The 26101-nt window shown below is 42.9% G+C and overlaps 1 protein-coding gene and 1 non-coding gene across 3 annotated transcripts; one reads left to right on the top strand and one right to left on the bottom strand.

The window, feature by feature from the left end:
- Positions 1-6752: 6752 nt before the first annotated feature.
- Positions 6753-6825, bottom strand: trnat-ugu (transfer RNA threonine (anticodon UGU)). The gene has a single exon. It is a non-coding gene; the product is annotated as a tRNA-Thr (tRNA).
- Positions 6826-6900: 75 nt separating this feature from the next.
- LOC115401760 (cholesterol 24-hydroxylase-like) lies at positions 6901-13024 on the top strand. 2 transcript variants are annotated; one of them, XM_030110072.1, is made up of 15 exons: positions 6901-7117; positions 7194-7271; positions 8322-8403; positions 8556-8629; positions 9099-9185; positions 9329-9467; positions 9584-9694; positions 10395-10557; positions 10676-10738; positions 11040-11112; positions 11182-11266; positions 11341-11451; positions 12220-12308; positions 12398-12464; positions 12556-13024. In XM_030110072.1, exons 1-15 carry the CDS (start codon positions 6993-6995, stop codon positions 12703-12705), a joined length of 1497 nt encoding a protein of 498 aa, XP_029965932.1. In that variant the 5' UTR covers positions 6901-6992; the 3' UTR covers positions 12706-13024. The 2 variants fall into 2 exon arrangements, with proteins under 2 accessions (XP_029965932.1, XP_029965931.1); XM_030110071.1 differs by having other exon boundaries at positions 10673-10738.
- The last annotated feature ends 13077 nt before the right edge of the window (positions 13025-26101 follow it).

Below are 26101 nucleotides of genomic sequence, written 5' to 3'. Positions count from 1 at the left end.
CACATAATTTACGAAAATTCTCATTTTAATTACAGCAAGTTGGACTCAGGTGTTTGGTTGCTCATGTTTCATGAGACTATTAAATAACCTTTTTGAAACTGAAGGCAAGCTAAGCTGGCTGTTTGTGTGATTTAGCTATTTGTGCGGAGCCTGTTGCCTTTTCGCTTTGTTTTTTGAGCAGTTGTTTGCTTCTGACATGTTCTTTATTGCGCAAATAAGAGTTTTACGGTTTTAACATGAGTTTCGACAGAGATTGAAATTTGGATTGTTTTTTATTGAGTTGGGCAGTTTTTAAGGCATGTTTGGACTGGAAACAGGAAGTCAGATCTGGCAACCCTGGCTAAGAACAACAACTTCCTCTTAGAAAAAAAGAGAAAACTACACCACATGGCAAGACAACAGAGGTAACAGGTGAAGTGAAAAGAAAGTCAAATTTAAGCTTTCCTGGAACAAATTTTATTGTTTTAAAACTAGAAGTCTGCTAGGAGTAACCGTGTGTCCTGTTCTCTGGTGAGTTTTTACCTGAGTGCTAACTAGCTTAGCTTAGTCAATGTGCTCTGATGCTGCAAAGGAAAACTAGTTGACATTCATGTGAAAGTAATTCATGTTGCAGGTTTCTGTTTTGTTTGTTTTTGCATTTCAGTTAAATGTGAGAAGGAGAGACTGTTTTCTTTGGAGGTGGAGGCTGGACAACCCGAGGACCGACTCTCATTGCGTCTCTTCAATCCTTCACACAGATAAGCCCTGAAATCTCACCACACTCTTTTCTTGTTGGGGTAAATTAAAGTAAGTTAAATGTTCTGTAATACATTAGTCCTGTCATGAATTCCACTTCTTCCTTTCTTCTTATGATATTGAGATATTTTCTTCAAAAATGTGAAAAAAAAAACAAAACAAAAAACTCCAGTAGTGTAAAACTAAAATTCAGATGGTTGTGAAGCTCAGTAGAATTCTTCCCTCTGGGTGCATTTGGACAAAATATATTGACAATCCTTTCAATTCAAATCCAAATATTTTAAGAGAAAAAGGGAAATTAGAAGGTTTTCCATGGAAATGGCTGTGCACTTTAAAAGTCAATAAAATGGCTCCATGACAGCCTTTATGGGAACCCAATCAATTATTTATGTTTTACTATATAAAAGCTAATTACATGGTGGGAACACTTCAGAATAACTGAATGACATGATCACAGCGAATCCTCTGGGCACCATAAAAGCCTGTACTGTATTTTAATGTAACCTAATCAGTTCCTGGCAGTGTGTCTTAAATGACATCGACAATGACATTAAACCGTATGAGTTTAATAAAATAAAGATAATCCCTTGAAGTGAGATTTCCCTGAAAAAAGAGGACATTGGATCACTCCCATTGGCAGAATTCCTCTCATCGATTCTTCTTATAAATTTAATAAATTGCTGATTTTTTCATTCATTTAATTATTGATGCTTGACTTTTTTTGCCCTGGAAAAAAAACTGAATAGAATACATATTTACAGTTTGTCCGCCTTTCCATCACATGTCAACCACACACACTCACATTCACACTTTATATGTCCCCAATTAACCTCACATGCATGTTTTTATTTTTTTTTTTTGGACTGTGGGAAGGAACCCACACATGCACAGGGAGAAAATGCAAGTTCCCCACAGAAAGCCCCGAGTCAAAACCCACAAACGTCTCGCTTTGAGGCGCGAGGCCTTAACCACCACACCACCGTGTAATCAGCAGAGTGGAGTGGAGCTCTTGGCTCGCTCTCCCATCATAGTCCTGATTTTTTTTTTTTTTTTTTTTTTTTTTCATGTGGGGAAATTAAGTGGCCACGGTCATGTGCAGGGTGTGATTTGCCTGGCGTGGGAATCGCGTTCCCCGAGGTCAGAGCACACTCCCTTTTAATAAACCACCTTTGTTCAAGCAAACGTGGAAGAATCTGACAACAAAACACATCGAATAATGACACTGTGCTGTATATCGTCCAAATTTTAACTTGTTTCAAACTTAATCATGAATCCAACCCTAGTTGCATGTTTGTATGTGTTTGTCATGTTTCATATGTGTCGAGAATATTGTGTTTCTTCCACAATACCAATATTTGTTCTGATAATCCCGACACGGGACGCCAATATCCTCAGACGAGTCTGAATATCTGACATTCTTGGGATGAACCAGACTCTGCAAACTCCTGTTTGTTTACTCCAGTCCGGTGGGAGCCTTAATTTCTCCTCCCTCCTGCTTCTCTCCGCTGATAATATAATCAAAAGAATGGCCAATACAATACTTGCGGACATGAGCGGGCTCTGTGGATGGAGTCGTACCGCGGTGGCAGCCGGCCAGCCATAACAACATCAAACAGGCCCTCGCCTCCAGCGCGAGCGCACGGCCAAGGCCCCGGACCGAAAATATGATCGCTCGCTCCTTTTGAGATAAGAATGCAGACAAGCTCGGAGGTTATTGCGAACAATATGTACAGGTATGAAGCCGAGGTGGAGGAAGAGCATGGCGTCTCGGGTCAGATGAGGATTCTCACGTGTCTCAGATCGCACCGAGTGATCTGGGCCCAAAGGAAATCATGGGAGGGAAAACAAATAGAAATGCAAGTTGAAAACACGTTTTTTGAGGGGGGGTGGGGGGTACTGTACAGAAGTTATTTAAAAATGAACATAAGGGCTCAAGTCTGAGAAGCTGACGTAGAGCACCATCTGGTGGTCATGATAAAAAGTGCAAGACTTCAAGATACTTCCTGTTTCTGTCTTGAAGATGACTTGGTATCAAGCAAGACTGCAACTCAAAAATATGTGTGGCATGATAACGTTTTGCATTTTCAGCTCGGCAACAGACAGGCGTCAAGATTTTCTCCATACATTTCAAAGATGAACATTAGTGTCAGAGTTTGGTTTCATTTTTATATTTTCCAGTACTTAAAACTGTTAATCAACTAATGATAATTCAAATTTTTTAACTGGGACACCAAGTAAAACTTTGTCAAATTTTCAAAATTACCAGCTATTCAAGTCAATCAAAAAAATCTGCACTAAATTTACTGTTAAAAAAATAGTTGTTTCAATGTCTTTGTCACCGAAAGAACAACCGTTGTGATCAGATTTAAGTCAATGGCGCAAAAATTCAGCCGAAGGATCTATATTATTAAGTGTTTTAAAGTGGCTTTCCTTTTCTTTGGGGGCCACAAGAAACCTCAAATACTTGGTTCACAGGTTTGTGGCTTATCTTGTCTAAAACTCTGCACACGGTTCCATTAGCGTGGAAGACATTAGCAGAACTTACTGAACCATTCTCTTTGAAATCCATCTGATTCTGTTTAGCAGTTATGCATTCAATTCAAACTTCCAAAATTAATGAGTTTAAAAAAAAAAAGCAAAATAGGTGGTATAAATAAATAAATAAATATTTTCTGTTTTAATCAGAACACAGACCTTCCTGTTTAGAGTTTGCCTGTTCTGCACGCGCGCGCATGTTTGTGTGTGTGTGTGTGTGTGTGTGTGTGTGTGTGTGTGTGTGTGTGTGTGTGTGTGTTATATCTCTGTGCCTTCTCCCATTGTCAGCTGGGATCAGCTTCCCCTCTGACCCTGGATTGAATAAAGTAGGATTATATATAAAAGACGGAATTGAACACAGTGAGAGACAAAAAAAAAAAGGGTGAAACTACTTTATGTGGGTATTTTTTATTTATTTATACGGGTATTTGGAAAAGAAAGGTTTGGAAAAAAAGTGCAGTATTAGTTTAAAACTGAGGCGTCAACAAACCAAGAAGCCCATCAGAAGGTTTGCTCAGTGTAATAAATAACACCATAATCATAATAACCTTTAAAATTAAACTGACATTTTTGGGGGCGCACCGAGTATTTGTGATGAAAATGACATTTCACTTTGCAAAGAGGGAAACATTTTACCACTTCGTCTCAGTGGAGTTGACGTCTTTGTTTTAAAGTAATGTTATAATTAAATGGCTTAAGAAAACGACTACGTAGATCAGAGGAATGATAAAGTACATTTTCCTTCCTGTTTGTTTGTATGCTGGCATTTTCATCAACAAACAGTGCGACTGGAAAAGCTTGATCGATCACGTACAAACCTCTGTATGGTGTGTATACATCTCCACCCATGCACACAGGAGGTGCTGGTGAGTCACTGGGTTTGGATTAACCTACAGCCTGTCGGGCAGGATGACTGTTCACACCGAGATGAGTTGAATTTCCGTCATATAGGAGAGGATCCTCATCCCCGCGTCTGTATAAACCCGCACCGACTCGTTGCATCATGGGTGGAGCTCATCAGGAGAAATCGACTAATGGCGGCTTTTGTGCTCGCTCGGGCACGGCTTTTTAAACCGCCTGCAAAATGCGCCGAATGTTCAGCCGGCATGTTTACACGAGCGGACGCAAAGTGCGCGTTTGATACACAATGTCCACCTGCATCAGTGCGGCGAGACGCCGTCCTCTGCAGACTCACGTCTCCCGGAGATGTGTGTAATCGCATCAGCCTAAAGACGACAGATTCCGGCGTGTGATGTGCGTCCCTCTACGGCGCCGGGCCTATTTTAAACCCCGGCGGAATCCCCACGTCACCCTGTGCTGAAATCGATCGATGAAACAACGAGCCATTGAGTCTGAAGTTCCAAAGTCGTGAGGATCAGACTTGACTCCCGCGTCATTAGGAGGAGGTGGGAGCTTCTGCTTCATTCAAGAGGCAGAATTGCTCATTTCTGAGGACGCAGTGTGAAGCGACAGAGAAAGTTGAGCTGAACTGGTTTTCGTGATCGCTGTGAGGCGTGTGTTTCCCAACACGGCGCCGGCAGGGCGGGACCTGCGTGACATCCTGTAATTCCAGTTTGATTTTTTGATGAGTTTTCTAAGTACAGAGTTCAAAGTGTTTCCTTATTGACTGATAAACCTAAAGCGGTATCTAGAACTCTTCACTCTTCATTTCATACCTTGCAAAAAAAAAAAAAAAAAAATACAAAGTGCAACAAAGTATTAATATATTATTAAGAAGTTTACATTTAATGAACTGTCCCTTTAAAAAAATGAGAAACCTGACATTTGAATAAAAGAACTGCAATTTCATCATTAATATGCCTCAGCTTTACAACTTACAGATGTTTATTACACAATATAAATCTTTAAAGAGTTCAAAAACATTTGGCCACATGTGGCTGGAACTGAAAAATATAGTAGGCTTGTTCATATTATGAATAAATAAGTTTCTATCTCTGTGTATTAGTCTCAGTCACCTGAACTGACTCACCATATAATGCAAACTAAAGTGGAAAGAAAAGAAGTTATTCTTCCAGTGATCAGATAAAGCTTCACACAGTTGTCAAATTTCATCTTTGGACTGCACTGGACTCTCTGTCATGCAGGCTTTGGCCCACAGGCCTCATGTTTGACACCACTTTTCTAGATCATTGCTTATATTCCATATTTTCATTGATTTTCATTTAATAGCTGGAACTCAAATCAAATCAAATCAAATAACAAACTAAATCACAACAATTCACCTTTCACATGCAGACAGGAACCATGGAAGCAGTGGCCGGTGAACTAAAAGGATCTATGATCTTATAAAACTTCCATCTACTGGCGAGTTGCGACTTTTAAATTTTCAGCGACAATAATGTCATTAGTTTAAAAATGAGATGGCGTGTGGATTCCAGCCTGTATATCAGAGAAACCAGGTCAGGGTGTGAGAAGCTCACGTTAGTCATGGGAAAACAGTCAGTCAGTGACCTCAGATAAAGCTTTATGATTGTGTTAAACTTTAGCTGTGTTTTTTTTTTCTGTCCAGTGAAGGATAATCATTAATCGGAATCAAACCTGTGTAACCTGCCCTCGCCCATAAGCAGCTGGGATTGACTCTGTCACCCCGTGACCCTTAGCAGTACAAGCGGCTCAGAAAATGAATGAATGAAGAAGTCAAGCTTGTAACATCGACCCAGTTGAGTCAGCAAGTCTCTGTATTTGTTAAAAAAAAAAAGCATTTAGTGCAACCAGGCATGCAGGTGTTAATGGTGCTAATCTGAAACAGACAACTGCTTCCTCCATATCTTTGTGTGATTCATATTAAGTAGGTGAGATGTACATGTAGGTGCAAGGTGACAGTTATCTCGATATTGCCTCTTCTTTTTTTTTAAGGTATAAAGTTTGTTATCAGTTAACCTTTTATCCAAAGCTCCGAGCTGTCGAAGGTTGATTAGACAATATCTGAATTGAATGTTGTAGTATTCTCAAGGTGCTGCGTTTTTTAAGGTTTTGCTCTTTACTCTTAAAGTCTTGGTCTTGTCTCAGTTTGGAATCGGGTGCTTTGTTAAAAATATTCTAACAGGGGAAAGAGGCAAACCTTTACAAAAATTATGAATACTATTATGTTGCTGATGATGATTATTATACTGTTATTATTCAGATTATTATTATCATTATTAATTGAGTCAATTGTGGAAATTAAAAATAAATTAATTAAATTGTTATGATAATTTTTTTAATTACAAGGTTAAAATGAGCAAAAGAAATCGAGGAAGTATTGAAGGGTTTTTGTTCCTATAAGCAGAAAATAATTAAATCAGCAAATGTGTGATTGTAATTGAAAGTGGCTGTTAAATACATTGTGGTGACAAAGACATTTTGTAAATTCACGAAGCCTGCAGGTCTGTGTTCCCTGTCGAGGTGAAAGATCAGACGGCAATATGTAAGATAAGACAAGAAAACATAAAATAATCCAAGCCAAAAACGTTTTCCGAGCCAGGCCCCAGCGAGGATCGAACTCGCGACCCCTGGTTTACAAGACCAGTGCTCTAACCACTGAGCTATGGAGCCTGCGCTGCGCCACGATATCGCGAGAAAAATCCTTAAAAGGAAACTTATAAAAGCGCGCGTTGCGGAAATGTTTGCAAAGCAGTTTGGTCAATCTGCGCTGAGCAACCACATCTTTGCGGACTGCCTGCAGCAAAAGTGTCGCAGTTTTGGTGAAGTGACCGACCGACATGGCGCTTTTGAACCTGCTCCTGGTTGTGCTCGCCCTGCTTTTCGTGGCATTCCTGGGTTATTGCCTGTACATCAAACGCTCCCACATGAAGTATGACCACATCCCCGGACCGCCGAGGGACAGGTAAACCCCGCGGGGCGCCGCAAACGCGGCTCAACGCAACAATTCAGCTGACTTTAACTGTTTTTTCTCCGGACAGCTTCTTCCTCGGACACGCTGAGACATTTCTGAGGATCACGAAAAAGGACGGAAATGTTCACGACAAGTTTCTGGAATGGTAAATGAAAATTTTAATGGTTCAACCAGGTTCATACCAGTGCACCGCTTTCCTGATGTTTCCTATTGAATTGAACTTTTATTATTATCATTATTATTTGTAATATTAATAGTGTTATACTGTTTTAATACGCTCCTCCGAACCGAAGACGTGTGCAGGGAATGACAAGCAGTGATTTCTGCTCCATTACTCGTCTGGCTTTCTCTGAAAAGGCAATGCTCCTTCTTATCTTTGACTGAGTGCATTGTATTTTGAGTTCTGATTTTGTGTTCCAGCATCACACCAGGAAATGTATTTTCATACACTTTTTTCAATAATAACATTTTCAGTCCTGATTTGAACTTCTGCGTCTATTCTATGGTTTCCAAATAGCATAGATGCAGTGTTGTTCAAATTTAGTGATAATTTGTTTGTTTGCTTTTATCAAACCAGATCTTTAATTTGTTGTGATTTCATTCACAAGCAACTGCAAATCCTCCCCAGGTAGAAAATGTTGGGATTGTCAGCAAAAAAATAAAAACAGGAAGAAAAAAAACATATCTCCAAATTTTCAGAAGTTGGCATGTCATTTATGCATTGAATAAACAGTCAGGGGCCCAACACTGATCCCTGAGGTACACCACAAGTGATATTTGACATCTCCCATTTGTAGAAATTTGCTTTTCTCCTCAATAAATTTTTAACCAGTACAGTACAGTTCCCACTTTAGTACTAATACATATACATTGTGTATGTATGTTTTTTTAATCAAAATAGTTTTGTGATCTCCTGGATTAGTGATGAGTGTAAGGGAAATGCTGAGAACCAACAGCTGTTGGTTCTACGTTTAAATTGGATGTCTGATATTAACTTGTGTGTCTGATGTTGTTTTGACTAGTTTTTCCAGTATCTTGAAGAACTGTGAAAGTAATATTATAACAGTGAACTCCATGATTAGACATATATAGTATTTTCCTGATAACGAATCCCTGCGCTATTGTAGGTTTTGTACCAGGTGCACTTGAAGCATACTATATTGGATTTTTATTTTACTGTTGATTTCATTCACAGGGCTGAGATATACGGACCTGTTTACAGAGTAAATGCAGCCCATATCGTTTTCGTGTGTGTCTACTGTCCAGAGACAACCAAGGTAAATACCTCTCGTGCTATCATTACGCAAGAAAAACGGTGTAAAAGTGCTCAGAAGTGCCTTCCTGACACGAGTCCTAGTTTTTAATCTTGTCCAACTGACTTGGTAAATTTGTTCAATCAAAAATTTCTTAAATGTCATTCAATTTCCAGGAAGTCTTGATGTCCCCAAAGTATCTCAAAGACAATTTCGTCCACAACAGAGCCTTCAAGCTGTTTGGTGAAAGGTGAGTGATGGGATCGTCACATTTACGGTTTGTTCCTGTGAATGCCTCAGTGACAGTAGAGTGTGTGGATATGCCACAACATGCTACAGCTCAAACCCCAGAAAGATACAAAGTTTTTTTATATTATCTTGCTGAAATGAAAACCGTTTCCCTTGGAGAAGACATGTCTGTCTGTTCTTTTGCTCGGTTTATAGGAAAACAATTAGGGAGATAGCCAGATGTCATTCGACTCCTCATCATCAATTTCAACGCCAAAGTCAGCCTCAGGGTCTTTCTTCTATCTTTAAACTGATCAAAATGGGTCAAAACTGACCCATTTGTGTGACCCAGTGTCTTGATGCCTTCTCTGGCATTGTTTTCAAAGTTGGTGCATGTTTTTCAGATACAGCAGATTTCTGAAGTCCAGCATGTGACTAGGTGACTCCGGTGGTCATTCACTTATTTTTATTCTCACCTTTCTCTTGTCAAGGTTCTTAGGAGACGGCCTGGTAACAGCCATTGATCATAATCTGTGGTTTAAGCAGCGGCGGATCATGGATCCTGCATTCAGCACCGCGTGAGTAACTCCAAGAAGACCAAACAAAGCATCTATGTACTTAAAATCATCTTTGATCCTGTTGATATTGTGTGAACTGCTTTTTTCATTATGTTCTGCTAGTGTATTCTGGAAATTCAGTCTTCAAGTGCCTCTACTTCCAGGTATTTGAGAGGACTGATGGGCACCTTCAATGAGCAGGCAGAGAAACTGATGAATAAACTTTCGGAGATGGCTGATAGTAAAACTGACGCCAACATGCACAACCTCGTCAACTGTGTCACCCTCGACGTTATCACAAAGGTCACTGTCTGTTTTCCGGCTACAGAAGCTCTCGTCCAACATTCCTGAACAAATCACCTACCGGTCTGGTGTAGCTGTCAGTGTGTACCTTTACTTTCTTCTTTCGTTCCATTCAGGTTGCTTTTGGTGAGGATTTAAACCTCCTGAATAATAGTTCACCGTTTCCAAAAGCCATCGAGACGTGTTTGAAAGGGATGGTGTTCAACTTCAGAGACGTTTTTTTTCAGGTATTTCTCACTGTAGATCACAAGTGGACAATCCGTCTGTCTGCGGGGGGCCACATGAATTCACCTGGGTGGTTTTAATTCACTGTGGGGGAATCGGGCATGGCCTGTGGTATCGCAGGAAGGGAAAGTCTTTTGTCATGAAACATTAACTGTGTCGGGTGTGACTGCATTGATTTATTGGTTGATCACTTCTCTTCAGGTTTCATGCTGTGGGATTGTCATCCTTTCTTTCACATTTTTGATAATGGACAGGTCATCGTTTTTTTTACAGAATTTTGTGTTTTGAACAAAGGTTTCTTCAATACTTCTTTCCTTCTTTCTTTGTCTTTCTTGCCCTCAATCTTTTCTTCATACCTGCCTTTCTTCTGATTTGTCATCCTTTCTTCTATGAAAAGCTGGGAGTTGGAGGATTGAGGTTCTTCACAATACTGCTAAATGTGAATATTTTTTAGGTTACCTGGTTTCAACATGCTTCTGAACCTCAAATTTCCATATTTCAACGCAGTGGGTGATGGGTAAAGGTGTGCTGATTGGCAGATCAATCATATTGAAGGCATCATGAACATTAAGTGTCATTTTCTTGATGGTTGATCCTCCTGTATCTCGAGGCAGATCGAAGGCAATTGGTCACAACTTATACCAAAACATGTTCAGTGGAACCTTAACAGTGTAGCATCTCATGTTCTAACTGTGTTTCCAGTACAATCCAGTGAACTGGCCATTTGTTAACGAGGTGAGAAAAGCGTGCCGGCTGCTGCGCACAACCGGAGCTCAGTGGATCAACAAACGGAGGCTGGCCATGCGAAACGGCGAAGATCCCCCCAAGGACATCCTCACGCAGATCATCAAATGCTTTGACAAAGGTTCTGGTCCCTGAAGTTCACATACATCTCACGATGATTTAAATGTGTCTGTGATGTGATTTATAGAGTGTTCATCTGAACATTTGCTTTTTTTTTTTCTTTTTTTTAATTCCAAAAGAAAACACAACTCAAGAGGATGAAGAGATTATGTTGGACAACTTCGTGACATTTTTTATTGCAGGTATGTTTTGCTCTGATAAATACTGGAAATACAATTACATATGGATCAATATGAAGAAAAACATACATCCATTCTTTGGAAAAGTGTTTGGATGAAATATTGATATTTCTTGGCACCAAAAGTTTTGATCCCTTTGTTAAAATGGATATTTTCTCTCTGTATGTGGAGTTTTATTTCATATAATATTGATGAGATTTGTTTCAAATGTAGTTTTTATTCAGAACTGATTTCACTGTGATTAAAAAAGTCCCCTTATAGCACATTATGATGAGCTTTTTTGTTTAATTTGCTGATGTTACAGGACAAGAAACGACAGCCAATCAGCTGGCCTTTTGCATCATGGAGCTTGGACGTAATCCTGACGTCCTGGAGAAGTAAGAGGACCGATGATCCAACCAGTAAAAAAGCCAGTCAATTTTTGAGTGATTCTTTCTGTTCTCCAGAGTGAAGGCTGAGGTAGATGAAGTCATTGGGATGAAGCAGGACCTGAGTTATGAAGACCTGGGGAAGCTGACCTATCTCACACAGGTCTGTGAAATTCTGCTCCACTGTGCTCTACTAGTCTATTTCTATTGAATAATTTCACCCTTGACCTTTCCCAGGTGCTGAAAGAGACTCTGAGAATGTACGCGACGGCTCCGGGAACGTCCCGGGAAGTTTTGGAAGACAAGGTCATCAATGGAATTAAAGTCCCTGGAGGCCTCACGTATATTGTGAGTCTCATTTGAAAGCTGATGGTTTGTGTGTCTGAACCTGCTGTAGCTTCCAGTAACAGATACCTTGTGGTTATATCTCGGTGTGTTCTTCTAATTTATTTGTGGGTGGTATAAGGCCCTCTCTTGGTCATTGGTGTTATTTTTACATCTCTAAAGCCATAAACATGTAGCCTGGACTCAGAGATGTAGTATTTTAGATCATATCAGGGTTATTCTAAACCCTAGGACATTTCATTGGCTATGAGGACCTGAAATGACCTCTGATGCTGGTAGCAGCACATCTCCAGTGTTTCTGGACCGTGGGAGGAGAACAGTGAACCGAGAGGAAACCCACATTGCACACACAGAAAGCTCCACACTGAAACCGACCCGCAGGATCAAAATGAAAATCCTCTTTCCTTCTCCACAAACTGACATGAGAAGATAAACGAGGAAAGTGGCTTCAGCTGGGAGAATGCTACTCCTGCTAGCATCAGCTCCGTTCCAGGTGGCTGACGTCTGTGTTTACCGACATGTCGGGCTCAAAAAGAAATGTTTGAAATAATTCACTGAGAGATCTGCTTTGTTTGAAAAGATACTGATAGCTTTGTGCTTCTTTGGCTTTCAAACCCGAGTGGCTGTGGTTGTGTTGTTGCCAGGCAGCTCTACGTTTTCCAAATCAGCGGTGTGAAAGTAGCGAGAGAGGCCAAAGTTATTTGATACACAGCAAGTTTAAACAGACCCAGTAAAGTGCCTTATAAACAATTTGTGTGTTTTGATTTTCAGTTCAGCAGCTATGTGGCTTCAAGGATGGACAAATTTTTCAAGGACCCACTGAAGTTTGATCCCGACAGATTTCATCCAGACGCTCCCAAGTAAGCAGCGTTTTCCCTCAGTATGATGTTCCATGAACCGGTAATCAAAGTCAAATGAAAACCTTTTTATTTTTAATGTGTTTTTAAAGGCCGTACTACTGCTACTACCCGTTCTCCCTCGGACCACGCTCATGCCTGGGACTGAACTTCGCTCAGGTGGGCGTGGCCAAATCAACTCATAAAAACACATCAAGCAGCAAAGATTAATGACTGGAGTTGATCGAGAGCTTTATGATGGTGTTTTCAGATGGAGGCCAAGGTAGTGATGGCCAAACTCCTCCAAAGGTTCGACTTCGACCTGGTCCCGGGACAGACCTTCGACATCTTGGACACCGGCACGCTCAGGCCGAAGAGCGGAGTGGTGTGCACCGTCACACACAGGAAGTACAAGAAATAACACTTCATGCAGTTCTGTGCCTTTAAACAAATTTACTTAACATTCCGTAAAATTGAGTTGTGGGGTTGCAAAGAGTATCTCACTTTTCAAAAGCTGATTTTCTGCCTCTGCTCATTCCTAAAATCTCATATAAGTCAAATAACATGTTTTCATAATATGGGTTTCAAATCAAGATTTCATTAAAATAAAATCCATCAATAATATCTATCATGTATAAATTGCACATGTTTTCTTACTCTGAATTTAATGTTTTGACTCTTTATTGAAAACCACTGATGAACTTTGTGCCTGTAATCTTGAAGCTTACGCTAAATAAATTGATCAAAATGCCATGTCTGATCATATTTGCATATTATTTATTTACAGCAGTATTTCTTTGTGTGTGTCAGCTGAGCCCAGATTGGATTACACTCTTAAATTGGAGGTGTGTGTGGGGGACTTTCTTTAGAATGTAAAACAACCGTTGTCAAAGATCGCTTCATCTCTGAAAAGAAAAATTGTTACAACAAAGTAGTATATTCAATATAAAAAGCATTTTACTAAATTCTTACTATCACATAGCAGAAGATAAATGTGTAAACACACTTAGAGTAACTCAGAGTGACCAGTCAATCTCAAGTACAGGTTTTTGGAATATGGGAGAAAATTTAGGAAAAATCCAAATAGAAAGACCTTCAGATATAGACTAATCTCGCCAGTGTGAGGACATTTTTTAAATCTTAAATTCCTGTAAATGTGATTTCAAGCAGTTTTGATAATTGGAATTTCCAGCTTTTTCCTTTTTTTTTAATGAACAATGCTTTCTATCAGGAAATGTTTTATATTCTGTAGGTTAGGGGTGTGGGTGAAAAATATAAAACTCTCAAAGAAAATCTTGATTAAAAAAAAAGAAAGCAGGGAGTAGCAGGCACAACACAACACTGAGACCTGAGCTGAGATGTCAGTGATTCTGCCATGAAAGAAGATGAGGATGAGCCTCAAAGCCAGGCAGTCAGAGTGAGTTTTTAAAAGCCATAAGAGGATTTTATTTTATTTTAATTTTGATATTTCACTGTATTTTGCACCAGTCTGTATTATTAAAATTGGCTTCATGTTGAGATTGTAGTAATTTTCTGTTGCAGCTTGGGTGACCAGATCCCAATTTACCACATGTGGGACAGAGACTATATCTGAGTGGGACAATGTGGGACACCAAGATGTCGTGGTTGTCTTCAATAATTAATTTAAAAAAAATTTACCGGTATTCTGCCCAAGTATATGATATATCATTTTAATGCAACTTTCCCAGGTTCATGTAAGATAACAACAAAGCCTTCATTCAACTCCAAACACCACAACATTAAAGTGTTTGTCCTGAACAATAATGAACCACATATTCAAGTCCAAGATGTGGCTCCTGAAGAAGGCTCCATTCACCTATCAGCTCAACAAATCAAATCCAGCAATCTGAATGAAAACAATGCTGCGAGGAGCTCGCCTCACTCATGCAGTTCAGAACAGCAGACTAATTAGACCTCTACCAAATGCATTTTAAATGATCTATTAACCTGTTATTTACTGTGCGTCGGCAAATTTTATGCCATGCTCTTTATGTTAATTGTCATTTATTTCAGAGGAACCCCTTGAAAACGAGATGGTGCATCTCAAGGGGCTACTCCTGTATAAATAAAATGTTAAATAAAAAAATAAACATTGTGGTACTGAAGGCACAAAAAGATTTAAAATGCAAACACCACACTATTAAAGTGTTTGCTCTGACAGAACAATATTGAAGCTAATATTCAAATAAGACGTATTGTAGCTTACTGCCAGTGTTCTGACCTGTACGAAGGGAGTGTTGTACGTCATGTTAGACGCTCGTTAGTTCAGCTGCTGTCACTTTATCTGTGTTCGAGTTGTTTGGGTTTGAGCAGGAACGTATTCATGGAATGGGAACGGATCTTTTGAGCCACACGTTTTTTGTGAGTCTCGGACTGTTGGTGTCTCACTTCATATTCACCTCGGGGTGAATTGCGGGGGGGAAATGATCCCACGGGAGCGGTGCGGCTGGGTGGGAGAGAAAGATTGAGCTGCGCATCCGCCGCCGCTAATGCAAAGAGGTTTATCCCCGGAGAGCCAGAGCCTCCATCACGCCGGCCGTGTGCACTGACGACACCAACAACAAGTAAGCCTGCATCGACTGCGCGTGAACTTCAACAAAGTTTTTTTTTTAAAAAAGAGATTCTGTCGAATACTGGAATGTTTTTTTTTTTTTTTTTGGCGTGTTTTCCATCACTTGGATGGAGGGATGTCCAGAGTGCGCGGTGCGCATGGCGACAGGACACCCTGTGCCGAGCTGACGGGACGCGGACCTGCCGTGGAAATTTAGCAGTTACTAAACTAACTCAAGTTCTACGAGTGTATGCGTGCCCGCCTAGGGGCTTCGCTATTGGTAATCCTCTTGGCGCCAGCCAATCCACTGAGACCAAACTGAAACCTGCGCACCAATCCTGCCCATGTACTGGCACAGCACCACGCCCCTCTCAGAGGGTATAAAACCGGGCTCTGCCGCTTACTGTTCCTTCTTCTGAATCAACGAAGGAGAAAGCAGACAGCTGGGCCAGCAGGTAGGTGGGCACGCATACACTCGTAGAACTGGAGTTACGTTTAGTAATAACTACTAATTCTACATCGTGGTATGCTTAGCCCGCCTACGGGCTTCGCTATTGGTATAAACCAAGGCAGAGGCCATAGGGGATGAATGCACCCGCAGCTGGCATGCTTGAAGGATTGGTGCAGAAAAGCGGAAGTAAACAAACCGTACGCCAGAACAGTCGAATAACTTCCAGAGAAAATGGGGCAAGCAACCTGACCGAGGCACTGCCCAAAAGTGCATAAGTATCACCAAGCGACACACACAAACACACGCCGACCGGGACGAAGCCACAGCGGCAGGCGGAGGCACACCCTGGCTCGCGACCCCCACAGGGAGCGGCAGCCAGGCCAAGAAGACCAGCATGGTTAGGCAACAGAACCCCTGTTCTCGCCGAGAACCGACATGGCCACTGTGACACCTCTGCACAGGGCTGCGGACGCAGCCATGTTCCGTGTGGAATGAGCACGAATCATCACCGGCGGCGGAAGATTCTACGCCTCATAAGCAGCTGCAATAGCGCCCTCCACCCAATAGGCGAGACGCTGGGAGGATAGCGGGCCTCCACGCCCCCTGGCCCTGTACCACACAAACAGCTGGTCCATAGAGCGAAACCCAGCTGTGCGCTCAACGTAGAGACGGAGAGCCCTGACGGGGCAAAGCAACCACAGCCGCGGGTCGTCACCGGATGAACCAGGCAGGGAGCAAAGCGTCCTGATCCGGATCACCTGCGACCGAAAGTCCGAGGTGATCACCTTGGGATGAAAGGCCGGATTTGGCCAAAGGTGCACAAGACACCCATCTGGGCTGAACACCATGCAGGATGGGTGGACCGACAGAGTGCAGAGATCCCCAACTCTCTTGGCGGATGCTAGCACTAACAAGATGGCGGCCTTAAAAGAGAGAAAGCGGTCCGCTGCCTGCTCCAAAGGCTCAAAGGGGGGTCCCTTAAGACCCTCCAACACCGTGTGGAGGTCCCACAGGGAGACCACATGTCTGGGGGGTGGCCGTAGCCGACACACCTCACGCAGAAACCGCTTCACCAGCGGGTGACTGCGCGCAGAGAAGCGGCCGAAACTGCCATGACCCGCTGCAATGGCAGATGCAAACACCGCCAGGGTGGATGCAGTGCGACCACTGTCCAACAGGACCTGGAGAAACTCCAGAACTCCACCGATAGTGCAGGAGACCGGGTCCAAACCCCTCTCCAAGCACCACGTGGTGAAGAGATGCCACCAAGACCTGTCGGCCTTAACAGTGGAGGAGGCCCTGGCACTCTGGATGGTGGAAACCACCGCCGGGGGGAGATCTAGTTCCACTAATCTCACCCTCTCAGCCTCCAAGCCAGGAGTCTTCCGCCTAGGAGAGGGTGGGACCAAAGGGCGCCCCCTGCCTGCAGCAGCGCGTCGGGCCCATCGGGGATCAGCCACGGGTCTCCAACCACCAACTGGACCAGGTCCGGGAACCACCGTGCACTTGGGGAGTCCGGAGCCACCACGATCACGTGGAGGTTCTGCATCCTCACCCTGCGCAGCAACGGGGTCAAGAGGCGGGCTGGAGGGAACGCGTACAGGACAGCTCCTGTGTGCGAAAGCGTCTACCCCGAGAGGGGGTACGTCTGATGACCGGAGCGAGAACCAGAGTGGGCACTGTGCGTTCTCTGCACTGGCAAAAAGGTCTGCCACTGGGTGGCTGAACTTGGACCAGAGTTGGGCTACGACCCACGGGGACAGGCCCCACTCGTCGTGGAGTGGGACTCCCCTGGACATTCTGTCCGCGCCAACGTTGAGGACCCCGGGCACGTGTCACGCTCTGAGGGAGGCGAGGTGCCGGTCCGCCCACAGCAGGGTCTCCGCCATTTTGCGGTGAAGAGGGAGTGACCGAGTCCCCCCCTACCTGTTAAGGTACGCGACCACCGTGGTGTTGTCCGTCCTGATGAGCGCATGGCTGTCCTTCAACTTGTCTTGGAAATGGAGCAGAACCTGCTGCACCGCCGTCATTTCCATTACGTTGAAGTGAGGATGTGGGGAACCCCAGGTTACGCCCACCGCGAGATGGCCCAGGGTTCAGCCCCATCCTGCGAGAGACGCATCCGCGAACACCTGGACGTGATGCGACAGGCAGCCCAGGGGAACTCCATGCATGAAGAGAGCAGGATCCATCCAGAAAAGGAGATCCTGATGCGCCTGAAGCGGGATTGAGACCAATCTGTGTCCGTCCTGTTTCCCCGAGCAGCAGAGGCATGAGAACCAGCGCTGCAGTCTGCACATGTGCAGAAGGCCCAACCAAACCACTGGGTGGGCCGCGGCCATCAAGCCTAAAACGGTCCTGACCAGACGGACCCTGACCAGGGGTGTGGTCATCACAGACCTCAGGGCCGAGAGGAGGGAGGTTCGCCTGTCCTTGGAGAGGCGGGCCGTCATAGAGAGCGTGTCCAGCTCCAACCGCAGGTAAGCCGTATGCTGAGTCGGGGTGAGCGCGCTCTTGTCCCGGTTCACCATGAACCCCAGGAGGTCGATGTGGTGCAGGACCTGGGCCGTGTGCTCCACCGCCTCCTGATAGGAGGACGCCAGTATGAGCCAGTCATCGATGTAGGTGAGAATCCTCAGTCCACGATGACGGAGCGGCTCCAGCGCCGCCTCGACACACTTGGTAAAAGTGCGAGGAGCGAGAGAGTAGCCGCAGGGGAGCTGGGTGTATTGAAAATACCTGGTCCCCACAGCAAACCGGAGGAAGGGCCTGTGCCTCCCCAGGATGGGGATGTGGAAGTAGGCGTCCGTCAGGTCGACTGATGTCATCCAGTCCCCAGGGTGGATGCTCTCCAGAAGGTGTTTGACCGTCAGCATGCGAAACCTCCTGGTGGTTATGTGAGCATTCTGGACCCGCAGGTCCAGAATGGGCCTCATGCCTCCGCTCCTCTTGGGAACCAAGAAGTAGGGGGAATAAAAACCCGAGTGCGCCTCTTCCACGCTCAGCTCCGTCACCGCACCGTGGCAGAGGAGCGAGTTCACTTCTGCCTTGAGAGCAGCCGCCCCCGCAGGGCATGCGAGCCGCGTTCGAAGGATCCCATTGAAAAGAGGCGGACGACAGGCAAATTGTAGACCATAACCGATTCTCAGTATACTGGACAACCAGGGTGAAAGCGGGCCCAGTATCGTGCGCCACGTCTGGAAACATAGCGTCAGTGGCTGCACCACGGCCTGAGGGGACGGCCCTCCTGTCCTCCCGGCCTTGGGAGACGGGGGGCCCCGCCGAAAGCGCTGTGAGGGCGGCGTCCCATGAAACAGCGCGGGCGGCCCCGTTGGGGCTGCAAGCCCGTGTTTCGATGGAGGTGAACCCAGCAGCGGTGGGCAGAGCTCGGAGCTCGGCGAGTCGTTGTCCGCGGTGCTGAAGTTAGAAGTATGGAAAGCCGAAAGAGTCACAATTCGCCACTAATCCAACACGTCAGATCCTTAAGACGCCGTAAAAAATGTCCGTTTTTAAATAAAACGCCGTAAAAAACAAGCGTTTAGACAAATCAAACGCGCGTATTTTACGCCGTTCTTACCGAAGGCTGTAGAACGCCGTACAAAACGCCCGTTTTTAAATAAAATGCCGTAAAAAACGTGCATTTTAAACAAGCAAAACGTGCATTTTACAGCGTTTTGCGGGGCCCAGGACTCCCCGCTGATCCCGCTCAGAGAGTGATGAGAGACCAAGCCACAGGTGCCTCATGGTGACCTGTGCGTTGGCCATGACACGGCCCCTGTTGATGGCAGAGGCGCGGCACATGCGCATCGGAGCCTCGGCTCCGTTCTGGATCTCCTCAATGTCTTCGGGAGATAACTGGATCTTCTGGTGGCAGATCTTGTCGATGGAGCCCAGAAGAAATGTCATGTTGTTCGCTAGGGTAAACGATTGATTGCCGCTAGCGTATGCTCTGTCCAGGAAGCCCACTATGCGCCTGTCCCTCTCTGACGGCAGCATGGGCTTCCCGCCGGGCCAGGCGGAGGATTTCGGGAGGAGGCACAGTCTCACGGAGTCCTCAATCACAGGCACTCTGGGGACCGACGGGAAGCTGTCCACGCAGCAATATTCCCGGTAGCCTTTCACCGCCCCTTTGGCGGTGAGCGGTGTACACCAGTCCCGCTGCTCATTCGCTTGGAAAGACTGAGTCACCTGGTGGGCCTCTCTGGTACTGTTCTTAACTGGTTCAGTTCTTATCTCAAAGATTGATGTTTTTATGTAAGTATGGATACTTGTTCCTCAGGAACCCATGAAATTAGGTGTGGGGTTCCCCAAGGTTCAATTTTAGGTCCCATACTTTTTAATCTCTACATGCTTCCACTTGGGGACATCATCAGGAGACATGGCATCAGTTTCCGTAGCTATGCTGACGATACTCAGCTGTACATCGCCGTGTCTCCTGATGACACAGGGCCAATAGAAACCCCTTTTTAACTGTATTTCAGACATCAAGTCATGGATGGCAGTGAATTTCCTACAGCTCAACCAGGTCAGAGAGAGAAAATTTTACCCAAATTATTAGATTTTAAACCAGCACAATCAGTTAAAAACTTGGGCGTGATTTTTGACTCTGAGCTAAGTTTTATTCCACACATTAAAAACATAACTAAGATTGGATTTTATCATCTTAAGAATATAGCCAGAGTCCGCCCGTTTCTCTCTCAGGCCAGTACAGAGGTGCTAATGCAGCTTTTATCTCCTGTAGATTACAGTATTGTAATGCCTTGCTCTCTGGTCTTCCAAAAAAGAATATTTCGAACCTCCAGTTATTGCAAAACTCAGCCGCTCGCGTGCTGACGAGGACCAGGGGGCGGGCCCACATTACACCGGTTTTACAGTCGCTGCATTGGCTCCCTGTCCGCTTCAGGATGGATTTTAAAGTTCTCTTATTAGTTTTTAAATGTCTTAATGGCCTTGCGCCTTCTTATTTAGCTGATCTGTTTTACCATATCGACCGTCGCGGGCCCTGAAGTCCTCTGGCAGTGCCTTATTGTGTGTTCCCAAAGCTAGAACAAAGACCCATGGCGAGGCGGCTTTTAGCCACTACGGCCCCCGCCTGTGGAACAGCCTGCCGGAGAACCTCAGGACCGCAGAGACTGTTGATATTTTTAAAGGGAGGTTAAAAACACACCTTTTTAATCTGGCTTTTAATTAACCTTTTATAGTTCTTATCTCCATCATTTTTATTTTTTATTATCATTTTTATTTTAATCTATTTATCCTATTTATTCATTCGATTTTTATTATGTGCTTCTAACTTATTTTAATTTTTTACTTTATAATGTTATCTTACTATTAACTTTGTATTATGTCTTTTTTTATGTCTTTAGCTGTTTTAACTCTAGTGTTTCCTGAGGGGGGCCCTTCACACCGGGAGTTGGTCCTGATAATCTGCTGGGGTCACTGCGCTCGAGGCCTCGGGTCCTGGCTGGCCTGGGGGTCTCCACACTTCGGTGTGCAGGTTCCCCTTGGTCTGGCAGGGTCGGGGGTTGAGCGCTGGGGCCCCAATATTAATAACCTTCGCCTTCTCCTGGTGTGAACGGCCCCACTGGTAGTGTTTTCCCATGATGCTTAGTGCTATGCCATGTCTCCTGTGCTGTGTGCAAATAATTCAGAGAGAGAGAGAGAGAGTGTGTGTGCGTGTGTGTGTGTGTGTGTGTGTGTGTGTGTGTGTGTGTGTGTGTGTGTGTGTGTGTGTGTGTGTGTGTGGTATATTTATTGATGGTGCGGTTTTTATTCTTTTGTTTTTATGACTGCTTTTACTGTTCAGCACTTTGCGTTGTTTTTATAAATATGAAAAAGTGCTCTACAAATAAAGTTTGATTTGATTTGATTTGATATTTCATAGTTTTTTTACTCACCGCTGAGTTTACTTTAGACTTCAGACTTCTTCTACTTCCGGTTTCAAGGCAGACCAAAGCAGTGGATTCTACTAGATTCGCGTTAGTCCCACCCACCGACTTTGACGGGCGAGGCTGACAGATAAAATACATTCATGATCCACTGCAACACGCGGACCATGAATTAATTAATTAACTAGAATTTGGCACTCAGAGAGCGCAGACCTCCGCCACAGCTCAAATCAGTCACCAACAACAATAAGAACACCATATATAATCACACAACATTGTGATCGGGGTGTGATCAGAGCCGAGCGCTGCAGCGTGCGGTGCCTCTCTCTATCACCCTGTCGCCTTCTCTCCCTGTGTGTGTGTGTGTGTTTATCTGAAAAGGAAAACCGAAAAGCAACATAATTAATGCTATTTTACTTCATTTTAATTTGAAAATTGACCGGATTCTCTCGTATTTTCCGTTCCCAACTTCCTGTGTGGGGCGATCTGCTCTGTCCAGCTTTACAACTGGCGGTGCACGGCGCGCGCAGCTCGCGGAGGAAATAGAGAGGAGCGGAGCGACCGCGGTCCACGGCGCGAGCTGCTAAGCATGCGGCACTGTCCCGCACCTCTTGTATGAACCGTCAGAAAGGTTAACAGGGGCGCCGATCTGACAGTCGGTGCGCGGCGCTTCCCACTTCCGCGTCGAAAGCGGCTCGTCCTGTGTGAAACAGGCGTTTGTTGCCCCCTGTCAGCGGGCCAGCCCAACCATGTGAAAGACTCCGTATCAATGATAAAGAATCCTTTAAAAAATTCCTGGATCTAGACAGTGATCCGGATCATCACCAAAATTTAATCAATTCTAAGTTATTCCAAGACCCACCTTTCCACAAAGTTTCATTGAAATCCGTCAATTATTTTTTCCGGGATCTTGCTAACAAACCAACCAACCAACCAACCAAACAACAAACCAACCAACAAACCGAAATGATTACATGTCCTGGCGGAGGTAATTAGTGAAATGATAATACATGTTTTTTACTTGAAATGCATGCAATTTTAATTAATTAATGATACATTTAATGACATGTTTAATTAATTAATGGTATATTTAATTAATTAATGACACATTTAATTAATTATATAATGATGTATTTATTTATTTAATTTTGGCCCTTTTAGTCCTCCATAGTTTTGGGGTTGTTGGATTGTGTATTTGATGAGTTTGACGAGGGGGAACAAAAATACCGTTCACCTCCATTGTGTCCGTCCTGAAAACCTTCCCCGACTCACCTCTGAATAAACAACAGCTCGCCCTCACCAAAAAAAAGTAAGTATGCTGTTTGAAATGACTAAGGAATTGCGCTAAATGGGCCAATTTGCCAAAATGTTGAAGTACTGCTTTAAAACTGCGGTCAAGTGAGCCTACACTTCTTAGCCCGCAGTCAAATGAGCCACACGTTCACTAGATAAATACACCGAGCATTACGGTAACACTGTTCCGACACCCATTTCAAATTAAAAGTGGAGCAGTATGGAACACAGCTCACTGCATGTCTTACATTATATATTACTGCACTTCACAAATTATATATTACTTTCATAAATACTATGAAGTATGATTACTGTGTACTTTTCCTCTAATTTGTTGCCAAAGTTCATTGGACATAGTAACACAAGCCATTGTTATCTGACTTTGAAGTCTAGTAAAATATTTTTTTTCAATAAGTAGTCCACTATATTAGTACTGCTGGGCTTAATACAATACAAATTACTTGCACAAGTACTATGGAGTACTATTACTATGTAGTTTTCCTTGAATTCATTGCCAAAGTTTCCTGTTGATGTAAATAAAAGTCAATTTCGCCTGACTTTGAAGTGCATTAAAATCCTTTTTTTCAATAAGTAGTTCACAAAATCAGTACTGCTGGACTTAGTACATTGCATATTACTTGTGCAAGGACTTTGAAGTACTTTTACTGTGAACTTTTCCTGTAATTTGTCGCCAAAGTTCCGTTGTTGTAAATGAAAGCCAATTTCGCGGCTTGAGCTAAAACCAAAATATCACCGTGTTTAAAATAGCGCTGATCAGCCGCGTTCAGACCAAACACGATTTTGCGTCAAAAAATGCAAAAACGCGAGAAGTTGAACATGCCTCAATTTTGAGGTCCATGATTGCACAAACCTACGGAGATGGGCTAAACTGGGCTGATGTTAATGCCCAGAAGTGGCGTAAAGCAGAGTTGAGTCGAGTTGGTGTTGGGGAGGTGGAAATACGCCAAAAAATGTTACAGTACTTCATAGCATTTTGGCAAGAAATATATGACATGAGTCCAGCAGTACTGATTTCGTGGACTACTGATTGAAAAACAGGATTTCATTGCACTTCAAAGTCAGGCGAAATTGGTTTTCATTTACAACAACAGGGAACTTTGGCGACAAATTACAGGAAAAGCACACAGTAAAAGTACTTCATAGTACTTGTTCAAGTAATATGTAATGTACTAAGTCCAGCAGTACTGATTTCGTGGACTACTTATTGAAAAAAAGGATTTTAATGCACTTCAAAGTCAGGCGAAAATGGCTTTCATTCACAACAACGGAACTTTGGCGACAAATTACAGGAAAAGTACGCAGTAAAAGTACTTCATAGTCCTTTTGCAAGTAATATGTAATGTATTAAGTACATCAGTACTAATTTCGTGGACTAATTATTGAAAAACGGATTTTATTGTTCGTTAAAGTCAGGCGACAATGGCTTTTTTTCACATCAAATGGGGACTTCGGCTATGAATTACAGGAAAAGTACACAGGAAAAGTACTTCATAGTCCTTGCACAAGTAATATGCAATGTACTAAGTCCAGCAGTACTGATTTAGTGGACTACTTATTGAAAAAAAGGATTTTATTGCACTTCAACGTTAGGCGAAAATGGCTTTTATTAACACCAACAGGGAACTTTGGTGACAAATTACAGGAAAAGTACACAGTAAAAGTACTTCATAGTCCTTGCACAAGTAATATGCAATTTACTAAGTCCAGCAGTACTGATTTCGTGGACTACTTATTGAAAAAAAGGATTTTATTGCACTTCAAAGTTAGGCGAAAATGGCTTTTATTCACACCAACAGGGAAGTTTGGTGACAAATTACAGGAAAAGTACACAGTAAAAGTACTTCATAGTCCTTTTGCAAGTAATATGTAATGTGTTAAGTCCAGCAGTACTGATTTTGTGCACTACTTATTGAAAAAAAGGATTTTATTGCACTTCAAAGTTAGGCGAAAATGGCTTTTATTTACAACAACAGGGAACTTTGGCAACAAATTGCAGGAAAAGTACACAGTAAAAGTACTTCACAGTACGTGTGGAAGTAATTTGTAATGTATTAAGTCCAGCAGCACTGATTTCGTGGACTACTTATTGGAAAAAGAGGATTTTATTGCACTTTAAAGTCAGGCAAAATTAGCTTTTATTCACAACAACAGGGAACTTTGGCAATGAATTACAGGAAAAGTACACAGTAAAAGTACTCCATAGTCCTTTTGCAAGTAATATGTAATGTGTTAAGTCCAGCAGTACTGATTTTGTGAACTACTTATTGAAAAAAAAGGATTTTATTGCACTTCAAAGTCAGGCAAAATTAGCTTTTATTCACACCAACAGGGAACTTTGGCATTGAATTACAGGAAAAGTACACAGTAAAAGTACTTCATCGTCATTGCACAAGTAATATGTAATGTATTGAGTGCAATAGTATTAATATTTTGGACTACTTATTGAAAAAAAGGATTTTATTGCACTTCAAATTCAGGCGAAAATGGCTTTTATTCACACCAACAGGGAACTTTGGTGACAAATTACAGGAAAAGTACACTGTAAAAGTACTTCATAGTCCTTTTGCAAGTAATATGTAATGTACTAAGTCCAGCAGTACTGATTTCGTTGACTACTTATTGAAAAAAAGGATTTTATTGCACTTCAAAGTTAGGCGAAAATGGCTTTTATTCACACCAACAGGGAACTTTGGTGACAAATTACAGGAAAAGTACACAGTAAAAGTACTTCATAGTCCTTTTGCAAGTAATATGTAATGTGTTAAGTCCAGCAGTACTGATTTTGTGAACTACTTATTGAAAAAAAGGATTTTATTGCACTTCGAAGTCAGGCAAAATGAGCTTTTATTCACACCAACAGGGAACTTTGGCAATGAATTACAGGAAAAGTACACATTAAAAGTACTTCATCGTCATTGCACAAGTAATATGTAATGTATTGAGTGCAATAATATTAATATTTTGGACTACTTATTGAAAAAAAGGATTTTATTGCACTTCAAATTCAGGCGACAATGGCTTTTATTCACATCAAATGGGAACTTTGTCGATAAATTACAGGAAAAGTACGCAGTAAAAGTACTTCATAGTACTTGTGGAAGTAATTTGTAATGTATTAAGTACAGCAGTGCTGATTTCATGAACTACTTATTGAAAAAAAAGATTTTATGGCACTTCAAAGTCAGGCAAAATTGACTTTTATTTACATCAACAGGAAACTGTGGCAATGAATTCAAGGAAAACTACACAGTAATAGTACTACATAGTACTTGTGCAAGTAATTTGTAATGTATTAAATCCAGCAGTACTAATATTGTGGACAACTTATTGAAAACAAGTATTTTACTAGACTTCAAAGTCAGATAACAATGGTTTGTGTTACTATGTCTAATGAACTTTGGCAACAAATTAGAGGAAAAGTACACAGTAATCATACTTCATAGTATTCATGAAAGTAATATATAATTTGTGAAGTGCAGTAATATATAATGTAAGACATGCAGTGAGCTGTGTTCCATACTGCTCCACTTTTAATTTGAAATGGGTTTCGGAACGGTGTTACCGTAATGCTCGGTGTATTTGCGCACAGCTA

The sequence above is a fragment of the Salarias fasciatus genome, chromosome 15 (genome assembly GCF_902148845.1).
Source record: "Salarias fasciatus chromosome 15, fSalaFa1.1, whole genome shotgun sequence".
In the NCBI taxonomy this organism is placed as follows: Eukaryota; Metazoa; Chordata; class Actinopteri; order Blenniiformes; family Blenniidae; genus Salarias; species Salarias fasciatus.
The sequence above is the reverse complement of the archived record's forward strand: the minus strand, read 5'-3'. Positions and strand labels throughout refer to the sequence as shown.

Coding starts and splice junctions, on each gene's coding strand:
- LOC115401760 (XM_030110071.1), top strand. CDS start 6,993: ATGGCGCTTTTGAACCTGCTCCTGGTTGTGCTCGCCCTGCTTTTCGTG. Junction 11,113..11,181: donor AATCCTGACGTCCTGGAGAA/GTAAGAGGACCG, acceptor TCTGTTCTCCAG/AGTGAAGGCTGAGGTAGATG. Junction 12,465..12,555: donor TGGGACTGAACTTCGCTCAG/GTGGGCGTGGCC, acceptor TGGTGTTTTCAG/ATGGAGGCCAAGGTAGTGAT.